General features: G+C 33.7%; 1 protein-coding gene across 2 annotated transcripts in view; it reads right to left on the bottom strand.

Annotated features, from left to right (window-relative positions):
* Positions 1–12337, bottom strand: part of ptpn11b (protein tyrosine phosphatase non-receptor type 11b) — a 31656-nt gene that overhangs the window by 17389 nt on the left and 1930 nt on the right. The window contains exon 1 of one of the 2 annotated variants that reach the window (XM_084098697.1): positions 2346–2601. The exons of the other annotated variant lie outside the window; for it this stretch is intronic. Coding sequence (XP_083954823.1) covers positions 2346–2353 — 8 coding nt within the window. The 5' untranslated portion in view covers positions 2354–2601. Of the gene's footprint in view, positions 1–2345; positions 2602–12337 lie in introns of those variants that run through there. 2 annotated transcript variants of the gene reach the window in all.

Here is a 12337-nt window from a genome sequence, read left to right as displayed (position 1 = left end):
ATCTTACTGACCCGAACTGTTGTGTACACATAATTTTTCAAATAATCCTCAAGTCTCAAATAAAGCCTATAATTCTCAAGTGTTGAATATAATAACAAAACATTCTATACTGTGATTTAATGAGATTTTAAGATAAATTATGCTACATATGAATAAAGGAATATTCAGGAATATTCAATATTTAATCTTGCTGTCATTAGCACAGAAAATAATTTAAACCCATTCCTTACTTCAACAAAACTTCATTTATGTTAGCCAGCTTGATAGCATTACCTCGGTGACATTGAAATAAAAAAGAACATGTCTAAGAAATGTAAGATTTAGTGACAACACAGCAGTTGTCATTTGGCCAGGAACTTCTCACATCTGCCCGGGCCATCGAGACATCCAGTCCTGTGGTGCATTACGGCATACAACTCAAAATGTTCTACAGCACGCCTCAAATGTTGTTGAAAGATTAACTTGAATTGAAAAGCAGAGGTCTTAATGAACAGATGTGCACATTACGTCTTACCCCAGTTCTGTCAGTTTAAACTCTAAACATGATTTCCCCCCATCTTTCCATGAGGAGTCGGCAAACATCACTCACTTCCTCCAGCTCTTCACCATAGAGGAAGTGTTGTAGTTCCCATGATGTAGCATTGTTTCACTGAGGCTACCTGTGAGCATTAGTAATCACTGCTCAGAGGGGATGTTGAGAGTACAGTATCTCTTCCCCCCTCATCATGACTAACTGCTTATGATTCTATGTTTGTCAAAAGGGCTATATTTTCCCCTCTTGTCACATCATCACTGGTCACTAACTTCCCAATCTTTTGTAATGTTTGAAGCTGAAGCAAAAATATAAAAATATATGTGGATTAATAATTCATTGACATTTCTGTCAACACTTTTCTTCTTGACAATGACTTTTAGAAAAGCAAGCCCAGCAACTACGACCTAGACAAAAAAAGTTGTACACAAATGTATATAGACATTTGTAATTTGAAAAGGAACTGTAATTGGTTAACTGTGAGATAGCATATACAGAGAAAAATTACATTCAATTTATCAGGAAAATACACATAATTGTACTGTGAATCACTATACAAATGATGGGTTTTGGAAGTGAAACGTCTGAATTACCTTATAAGTTATGCTGAAAATATATTATATTCAACTAGACAACAATATTGCTAAAATAATGTTTTTTTTTTTTGTGATGTTATTTTGTGTTGTTTATATGTTTATTAGTTATTATTAATGGAAACGACACTGCTTGAGTTGTTAAGAATGGTATATTATTAAAATTTGAGATAAAATGTGAAATAATATTCAGATATATGCCACTATGCTTAAGTCACTACAATGACAATTATTGCCACCCGGATATATATATATATATTTTTTTTTTTGTGTGAATTTCTGTCAACTACAGCTGATATTTTTGTATCGCCTGGTATGATAAACATGCCATATATGTCATGAAGAACTGAAAAAGATATAGCACTAAATGTGGTCTGTGCTGTGTAGATAAACATGTCATCATACATTAGCTGACAATACACGGGCTCTATATCATTTTGCAACATTAAAGCAAAAGACCAGAATATTCTGTTTTAGAATATTTAACTGTGACTTCAAATTCATTGGAATATGGAAATGGAACATGATGTGTTTTTGAAAAATATTTATGAAACATGAGAGACTAAAAAAGATTCAAGGATGAATTTACTCTATTTACGTCCATGTTTGGTAAACATCTTGGTACATAATTTTGAGATTTGAGGTCATCTGAAAATACATAAATGAAATCTTCATTTTGCATACTGTAAAACAGCAGGTGACACTAATCCCAGATAAGCTATGTATTTTCATAAAACAATGATAGTGGGATTAGTCTGACCTCTTACCCTTTCTTTTCAGTTCGTAAACCTGCTCTTCACAAAAAAATTCACAAAGAAAAGATAACAATAACTTCCCAATTTCACAATAATAAAAATAAAGAGAGCACATAACAAGTAACACCAACTGGACGAGTTTCTGTTTTAGCTCTTGTAGTGTTCGGTCTGGTCTATTATTCCAACAGGTCTGCACAGATGCAGGTTTTGCACCCAGGAACAAACATCTCCGGGTCACTTCTAAGCTTCACTGAGCTCCCAGCAGCTCTCCAGGAGCTTTCCTCACACATAACACACACACAGCCACAACAAACCACAAACCATCCTGCAAAGTGCACGCACACACACCTGCACAAACAGCAGCACAGAAAGAAACGCGTAAGGCAACCGCATGTGAATTCGCCCGTGAAAATGCCATCGACCAGATACAATATGATAACAGCAACTAATGCCTCATGTTCCTACCTCACCATTCTGTCCGGAGCCTGTCAGAGCCCCTGCTTTGCTTCAGAGTTGGTAATCCACGCTTGGTACAGTTACACAAGGAGGAAGAGAGGGGGCAGGGACTTGTAGGAGTGCTGCTGGTTGGAAAGAGAGGTGGGGGTGTTTAATCTGGGATTTGGATGCGTGTGAGCTGCCCTGATAGGAAAGCCAGCCAGCACAATCAGCTTTTGAGCAACTGTCCATCCCTCCTGCCCCCCCTTCCTCTCTCTCTGAACGTGACGCAGCGTTGCCATGCTGCCCGGAACACTCTTACACCCCTTATCTTTATCTTTGCTACCATTAGGTTTAAATGGAGAGTGGCAGCTTTTGGGGAAAAAAAAAAACAGCACTGCACACACAAAGAAAACAAATTGAAATTGGTACAGTGCAAGATCATATTCAGAGCAGCTTAGAGCATACTGGAAAACCATGTGAAAATGTTTTATGGCATCAAATAATCATATTTGCATTGCAGTTAATCAGTATTTTCCAGTAAAAAATATCTGAACATGCTTAAAAACAAGGTATAGCTAACTTTTGTTTTAATACACCAACGTAAAATATTTTGGGGTCAATCAAATTAAAAACTAAAACTAAAAACTAAAATAAAAAGATTTTTTTGCTCACCAAAACTGCGTTTATTTGATCATAAATAGACCAATAGTAATATATTGATAATAGTGAAATAGTATTACAATTTAAAATAACCGTTTTCTATTTTAATATAAATATATATATTTTTAAATTACCTCCATTGGAAAAGCTGGAATTTTTAAATGGCCATTATTACTCAAGTCTTAAGAAAGTCTCAAGTCTCATTTTAATATGCTGATTGCTGATGCTCAAGAAACATTTCTTCTTATTATTATTAGTTGAAAATGGTTGTGCTGCTTAAGTGGAAAGTGTGCAATTTTATAGGATTCTTACATGAACCGGAAGTTTGAAGAACAGCATTTATATGAAATAGAAATATTTTGTAGCATAAATGTCTTTATTGTCATTTTTCACCATATAATGTGTCCTTTCTGAATAAAAGTATCAGTAGCGTACAAACATGAAATTAAGTTCTAACCAAATTTTCAAAAGTTTTTCTTCTTGTTTTAATCATAAATCCTAAACAATTTAATGAGAAAACATTTAGCAGTTGGATAAGAAAAATACATGTAATTCAAGATACGTACTCTGGAAGCAAGTCTTAATATCTTACACAATTTTGATTCTCAAATAAACTTATGTTTATGAACAAAAATACTGAAAAACTTTTATTTCTATTTTTATTATGAGATAAAGCTACAGTAACTGACTATATGCACATGTGGAAGTTTCCAAGATTTGTTCCTTTGCTCAAGCACTTTAAGTGTGTACGTGCCAGCTTATGCACTCTGCTCTGTAAGTTACACAAGTGAAACATGCTTGCCAAATAATGAAGTAATTCTGTATCTAAATCTCTGATTGATTTGAAAAGAGACAGAGTAAACAAAATGTGTATAAAATGTCCTGCTCGGGCTTGCGAAGCTTTTTTCTAATTACAGAGGAACTTCGGCATGAGTCACTAAGGGACAGAGAGAATTAGGACAGACCCGAGCGCCAGGAAAACACCCGGATTCCCCCAGAATGGAGCTGAACACAATATCATGAGTCCAAAATATGAAGAGTTTTAGCTTTAGGTAAAGCTGAAGTGTGTCATTTGTGCCACCAAACTAATTTGCAAAAAATAATAATGACATGTTTCCCAAAAATCCCAAACACTCAGTCCCGCCTAAAATACACACCACTGGTTGAGCCAATGTTGCTATGCCAGGATGCTCAAACCACAGCAGTGTTTTCTGCAGTGTTTACACTTTCGAGGAATCAATCTACAAATGGCTCATTTCTGGTCGTCTCTGCATCTCAAACTGGGACCACAAATGCCCGGTTTCACAGACGAGGCTTAAGCTAGTCCCAGACTAAAAATTTAGCTGAAAGCAACTTGCACTGACATATCTTAAAATTATCAGTGCATTGTTTTGTCTCAAGATTTTTTTTTCTAAAGGAAAAATTCTTTCATCATATACACACCCTCATGTTGTTTCAAACCTGTATGAATTTCTTTCTTCTGCTGAACAGAAAGGAAGATATTTAGAAGAATATCAGTAACCAAACAGACATTTCTGGTCTCATTGACTTCCATAGTATATATTTTTTTCTGGTTACTGACATTCTTCTAAATATCTTCCTTTCTGTTCAGCAGAAGAAAGAAATTCATACAGGTTTGAAACAACATGAGGGTGAGTATATGATGACAGAATTTTTATTTTAAAGTGGAGTATCCCTTTAAATGTCCTAATTTAACGAGGGCCTAGTCCTGGCTTAATCCAAGCCCTGTCTGTGAAGCCAGGGGAAAGTATATTAATGTTGAAAAATGTTGAACTTCAGCTGTAAGTCTTATCAACTCTCTTTAATGCTTTATCACCCCCCCCCCCCCCTTTTCAATGGAAGTAATATTGCCCTGTAACTTCCCTTTAAACCTTATAAAATCTCATAAGGACACAATACAATCTGAGGCCATTAGTGTTATAATAGCCTGATTAATGAATGCAAAGGAAGAGCGCTTCTGTTCCTTTAGCTTCCCCTTCCATAAAATAAATGTACGACTTGCTCCCCTGGTTTAATAATTAACAGCCATTGTCCAGCATGCATGATAAAAATAGCAATGAGCTATGGCAAAAAAAAATCTAACAAGATGAACGAACACCACAGACATTGAATGCTGTTAAATAATATAATTGTTATAACTATTTCAATCATAATAAAACCAACAAGCAAATGAAATTAAAAATGCCAAAGGATATCTAAAATGGGAATGGCAACATAATCCTCTTTTGTCACATCTATATTGGCACATACTGTTGAGTGACACCAGAGACTCTCTTGCTTATGATAACTCGGGGGCACAAACGGGTTGCACAGTGTGGGCCAGAGAGAGAGAGAGAGAGAGAGCGAGTGAGCGATATCAGGCGGAAAGTGCTGCAGCAGTGTTCTGACAGGGGAAACACACAGGCCCACGTGCACACAGAGAGCGGCCTATTCCCTCTTACATAATGTCTCAAGTTCAACACAGTCGGCTATTTAAAGAGACAGGCTCGGTGACAGAAAGCGATATACATAGTACCCCCCCACTCAGCTTCAAAGACCCTCTCTCATCTATATTGGAGGCAGACGGGTGTCTGTGGCTGGATTTTGGTACAGTTACTGATATTTTTAGAAAAGCTGATTATGGTACCACATGTCAGTCTAGTGGTGACATGGTAGGTCAGTTCAAACACAGTCCTGTAATTAGTGAATGTATATATATATATATATATATATATATATATATATATTTATATATATATATATATACACACACACACACACATATAATGAAATGATCAAGTACAGTAAAAACAGTAACTTGTAATTATGTCAATTATTGCTGAGGTGGAAAAAGCAAGAATTTTCAGCATCATTACTGTCTTCAGTGTCACATGATCCTTCAGAAATCATTCTATGCTGCTGAAACATTTCTTTTTATTATCCATATTGAAAACGTATTTTTAATGGAGAAATTCTTTGTATTCCTTGATGAATGGAACATTCAAGAGGAAGCCTTTTTAAAATGTTTTTCCTCAAACATTTGAACGGTAGTGTATCAAGGTTTCCACAGAAACACTAAGCAGCACAACTGTTTTCAACATTGATGTGAATAAGAAATGTGTCTTGATCAAAAGAGTACTGATTTTCAAGGTTTCCACAGAAACACTAAGCAGCACAACTGTTTTCAATATGGATAATAAAAAGAAATGTTTCAGCAGCATATTAGAATGATTTCTGAAGGATCATGTGACACTGAAGACTGGAATAATTTCTAAAAATTCGGCTTTACCCTCACATGAATAAATTACATTTCAAAATATATTAAAATTAAAAAGGAAAACAGTTATTTTTTGTTTAAATTGTAATAATATTTACAACAATGCTAATGCAGTTTTGGTGAGCATAAGAGACTTCTTTCAAAAACATATAGGTATATTAGTATGGAAGTAGGGCTGGGCAATAAACGGTATCATATCGAGATCATAATTTTGTTGCTAACGATGATAAGCTCTGGACATTTTTACTCACTGTAATCAAGATCTTCATGACAAACCGTCAAAATAAAGATTCTGTTTAACTTCAAGAAATGATGACAGAAATATATCACTAGTGTATCCTAAAATGTTCTTCTCAAAGTAGCAATAATAATACAAGGAATATCATACATGTTTTTAATTTATACAGTTTGTTTGTGCAGCATTTGTCAGAAAAATGAAAAATTCATGTTTCGTTAGCAAAATTTTATTTGATTACATTTTAAAAGCTTGATTAAATTGTTTAAGTTTATATAAATTTGTATTAAATCATAAAACACAGAATACCCCAAAATTAAATAGAAAACACAGAATTTATGGGCAAATAAAATGGATTTATTAAAAGATAGCTTTAGAAGAGTTTAATTGTGAACAAAGTTTAAATGTTTGCGTTCATTCTCAAGGTCTAACAAATATGTGGAAAGCATTTCCTTCCCCATGGTAATGGTAAATGAATATCGTGATAAATATCAATATCCTATGATATGGGAGATAAAAAATATAATAATATATATATATAATAATATATATAAAATAATATATATAATAATATAAAATATAATATGATAATATTTTTGGTCATATCGACCAGCCCCTATATGGAAGTACATAAAGAGTATAGGACATACAGTATACATTATATATATATATATATATATACATATATATACATATATATATGGGACATTATGGCAGTGAATCTGAAAGTGCGAGATGATTGATTTTAGCCTTCATTACTAAAGACCCCAAGCACATAAATGTAAGGTTAAATCAATTCAATTTCACACACATAGTTAATGCTACATGCAAGGCTTGACGTGGAGCCAGCCTCTCTCTGTCCTGACTGAGGGAAAAATATGTTGCCATTTTTGAACTTGCCCCAGGTCAGACAGCCCAAGGACACGTGAAACAAAATCTTATGTCGACGATCATATTCAAATTCTCCACACTCACAGCTTATAACAACCCTTCTAATAGAAATAGCCTCCTGGAATGGGATCAAGTCCTGGCTTTGCATCCTAAAAGGGGAGACTAGGAGAATAATAAAAAATTATAAATTCTGATGTGAACAATGAAATGAAAGACATCCATATCATTTACTACATTGTCTCCGCAACTGATATTATTCTTCATTTGATCTGCAGTGAAATCATTCCTTGAATAAAACATACTGAGGGTTTAGGGTCATGCTGAGTATCAGTGAGTTTGCTGGACTGATTTTAAGGGTCCATTTATGACACAATAATCATCAATCCATGATGTGAAATATCCACAAATCATAACATATGACCACTATGGTAATAGACTGCAAAGGGAAATGATCCTGGTGCTTTAGGACAATAAGATAAATGGATGACTGCGATAAAATCTGTGTTCTCAGCAATCCTTTAGCCATGACTAGCAGAATTCCTGGAAATTTTGGACGGGCTATCTCATTTCACCACATTGGAGGCAGTTTTCCTGTCTGTGAATTTTTAGTTCTGTGCTATCGGTCCTGTCCCTTCTGCTTTCAGATACACAAGTCAAACAAGGATGCATTAAAGTGACAGTAAAAGCATTCATAATGTTACCATTTCTATTTCATATAAGGGTCAATGACGTGACGCCTAAATTTTCTGTCCGATTGCATTTTTTCAGGCAAAAACGGGTTTAAATGAATAAAAAGATACTGCATATTTGAAGTACCTCTCCCATGTATGTACTCACTTTAACTCATCAAAAACCTTTACTTATTTGTTATTTTTTTTTGTTATTTAAAGTGTCAAAACATCATGTGGTGCGACCGTCCGGCCATAACTTCTGTTTTGAAAACGTCTTTGAAATTACTCTGAATTTCTTCAAATTTATTTTCTGCACTATTTGGCATGATTTCCAAAATGTTTTGTAATCCTTTAAAAAAATTCAAAGCATTTGTATTTATATTTCCATCATAATATACAAACAAACTTTGTCCGATGATGTCCATTTTATGAAATATCATGTGGTGTGACCATCAAGGAACTACCATTTTGGGACTTTTATGTTGAAAACTATTCAAACACAGGACGTTACATCATATACCAATTTACCAAGGACCCATGGAAGCAGCAAGCAGGTTTGTAATTCTCTCAAATTGGAAAAAAAATAAACCTCTGTAATGGTTGGTATGTAGTTGCCACATTTGGATGTCATGTGGTATGACCTCAAAAAAAAATTAATATTAAAGTTATTTCTACAAATATATATTTGTATTATAAATTTCATAGTGACCTTTTTTTGGGAAGCTAGCTTGTTTTGTTTAGGTGGCCAATTCTGTGCCTTTAAATTTTGAATGAATTTGAAAATATCATGTGGTGCGACCAAATATCATGTGGTGCGACCACTGCAGACTGTTTTCCATGATAGATATATGTCCTAGATTGGCAGTTTTATGCTTTTATATTCAATTGACAGTTTATATACAAAAACTACTTTAATTTAGTATCATTTGGAAGATTTTTATGCAATTTGGGATATTTTCTTCATACATTTCAAGTTTGTTTACTCTTTGTACAATATGAGAAAAAAACAACAAAAAATTAGAGTATGTAATTTCAGTTTAGTAATTATGCATTTATTAGTAGTGTATTTATTATTGCCAATTTATTTATTTAAAACTATTTGAATCTATTTTACCAGATGCCACTGCCAAGCGAAAAAATTCTGACCCTGCAGCAAGAGCGGAGTACCTTGATAGGAGAATAGTGAAATATTATTACAGTCTAAAATATCTGTTTTCTATGTGAACATATAGTAAACTGTAATTTATTCCTGTGATCAAAGCTAAATTTAATCTTCAACATCTTTAATCCAGTCTTCAGTGTCACATGATCCTTCAGAAATCATTCTAATATGTAACCCTGGACCACAAAACCAGTCACATGGGTCAATTTTTTAAAATTGAGATTTATACATCATATGAAAGCTGAAAAAATAAGCTTTCCATTGATGTATGGTTTGTTAAGATAGAACAATATTTGGCCGATACAACTGAAAATCTGGAATCTGAGGGTGCAAAAAAATCTAAACATTGAGAAAATCGCCTTTAATGTTGTCCATTTATGTTACCGATATTGCTATATTCACTCATCAAAAATACATATTTTATATATTTATGGTAGGACATTTACAAAATATGAAACATGATCTTTATTTAATATCCTAATGATTTTTGGAATAAAAGAAAAATCGATAATTTTGACCCATACAATGTATTGTTGGCTATTGCCACAAATATATCCTGTGTGACTTGTGACTGTTTTTTGTGATCCAGGGTCACTAATGATTTGCTGGTCAAGAAACACTTCTGATTATTATCAATGTTCATATTTTTGTGGAAACTGTGATACATTTTATATGTCAGGATTATTTGATGAATAGAAAGTTCAAAAGAACAGCATTTATTTGAAATAGAATCTTTCGTAACATTATAGCCTAAATATCTTTACTGTCACTTTTTATCAACTGAATGTGTCCTTGATTAATAAAAGTATTAATTACTTAAAAACTATTGACCCCAAATGTTACCTGTATACAATCATTTTATGAAATAATTTATATCTATAATATCATTATTTGTTAGAAAGAAATTCTAAGTCAAGTTAAAAGAAATGGTGCACTTGTGTTTGTGATGTGATTTTTATAAAAAAAAAAAGTTTATGTTCAGGAAAATTCTGTGAAATTTGTATGAAATCTGGTTTAAATACATTTTTTTTGTATAAAATGTATTGTTCATTGATCTCTTTAAATAGATTTTTAACTATATAAGGTCTTCGTATCATTTGGAGCGACCACTTATCATGTGGTGCGACCAATAAAAGCAATCACTGTATTAAATGTAAAATAAAATATCTTATTTCTGTGGCTGAAATATGAATCACTGATACAGTATGCTTTAGTAAATGATATTTTTAAAACATTTATATCAGTTTTATGTGATTTACAGGAAAAGTAAGTCTGTTAACTAGATTTAAGAAGGCAACTCAGAAATTATAGAACAAAAAAACGAGATCATTATTTACAAAAACTCAAAAGAAATGCAAAACTTGGTTTCTAAACACTTTAATTACTAAGAACTTGTAAAAAAAATTTGTAAGCATGTTAAGGAAATTAATTAATTTTAAGATAAATCACGGTCGCACCACATTACATTTTTTAAGGCTACGGACAATTCATCTAGATGAAAAAACACTAAAATCACTTAAATTAAATTTTTTAAATGAATTTAGGTGTACACAACATCCTTAAAGCAGGGCTCAGTAATTTCGGGATTTCTTCGCTGTATTCTCGCTTTTTGCTCGCAGGTTTCTTTCTAGAGCTCCCCCTACAGCTTCGGAATAGATATTTGACAACACTGTTGTAAAAACTCGTTGGCGATTCTCAGACACCAGAGGCTAGTAGATCAACGACATCAAAGCAGATGGGACATTCTTTAAAACGTCTTCTTCATTCGGGTTCGAACAGCGTGAGGGAGCGCAATAATGACAGCATTTAAGCAGATTTCTTTTGGCCGTAAAGCAATTCGTTACATCGCGAGACCTGATATCACGCGATACTTCCTGACGCGGCGGCCGCCGGCCCGCCGGCTCAAAGTTGCAAGTGCGGATTTTCCGCTCATGGGCACCAGGGGGTGCGAAACGACCACCATTCAACCCGAAATAAGTAATATAACCATTCCAGTGACTCCGAAGCTGTTCAGTTAAGGTAAAAAAGTTACTTAGTTCACCTTTAATGTTTGAACAATTGCAACAGGTATTATTTTTTTTAGTATTTTAAAATTGACCTGTCGAAAATCCTTATACGTCATTGACCCATAAACACTGTTCTTTTGAGCTTTCTATTCATCAATGAATCTTGGAAATTATGTATCACGTTTCCCACAAAAATATTAAGCAGCACAACTCAACATTGATAATAATAAGAAATGTTTCTTGAGCAGCAAATCAGCATATTAGAATGATCTCAAGGATCATGTCACACTGAAGACTGGAGTAATGATGCTAAAAATTCAGCTTTAACATCACAGGAATAAATGACATATTAAAATATATTAAAACAGAAGTTTTTTTTTATTATTTTAAATTGTAATAATATATCACATTTTTACTGTATGTTTGATCATATAAAAACAGCCTTAGTGAGTATCTTCCGACCACAAACTTTTGAACAGCAGCATGCATGGATGTAAATGAAGGGAAATTGTAGGCTAAGTGATTATCAAACTAAGTGTGGAAACTTTGACAGCAGACTACTATTTACGAGCAACCAAAATGTTCATGACCACATATTTTCATGACCCCACAAAAATAACCGCGCAATGAGCCATCTCTTCCTTTTTCCTCTTTCCTGTACACGCTTACTCACATGCTTACACAAACACACATACACAAAAGGTGCTTCATGAACTAGAGATAAAGAAATACAAATAATGCCAAAAAAAGAATGCCGCAGCATGTGGGCTAAGTGACCAAGAAAAAGTCTTCCACATTATATAAAGATAATAATAATAAACATCTCTTTTGGCCCAGCCAGAACTAGGAGCAGTTTAAATGTTGTTTATGACAATGAGTTAAATATGCATGAACATCAGGGCTAAGTAATTTTGTTAGCCTCCACTATGCAAAAACCTCTTGTGAACAATAAAACAATAAACATTTGAAGTGTAATATATGTAGGGCCTAAATCCTATATTTATATCATTTTTCAGGTTCCTGTTTGTGTAACATAGATATCTGCAAATCTGCAAAACATACAGGACCCTGTACATTTTGCACATTAGACAGATTCATCCTCCGTTATGTATTGTTA

This window comes from Abramis brama (assembly GCF_963993115.1).
Source record: "Abramis brama genome assembly, chromosome: 22".
Classification (NCBI taxonomy): Eukaryota; Metazoa; Chordata; class Actinopteri; order Cypriniformes; family Leuciscidae; genus Abramis; species Abramis brama.
Note: the sequence above shows the minus strand (reverse complement) of the source record. Positions and strands in the feature narration are given on the sequence as shown.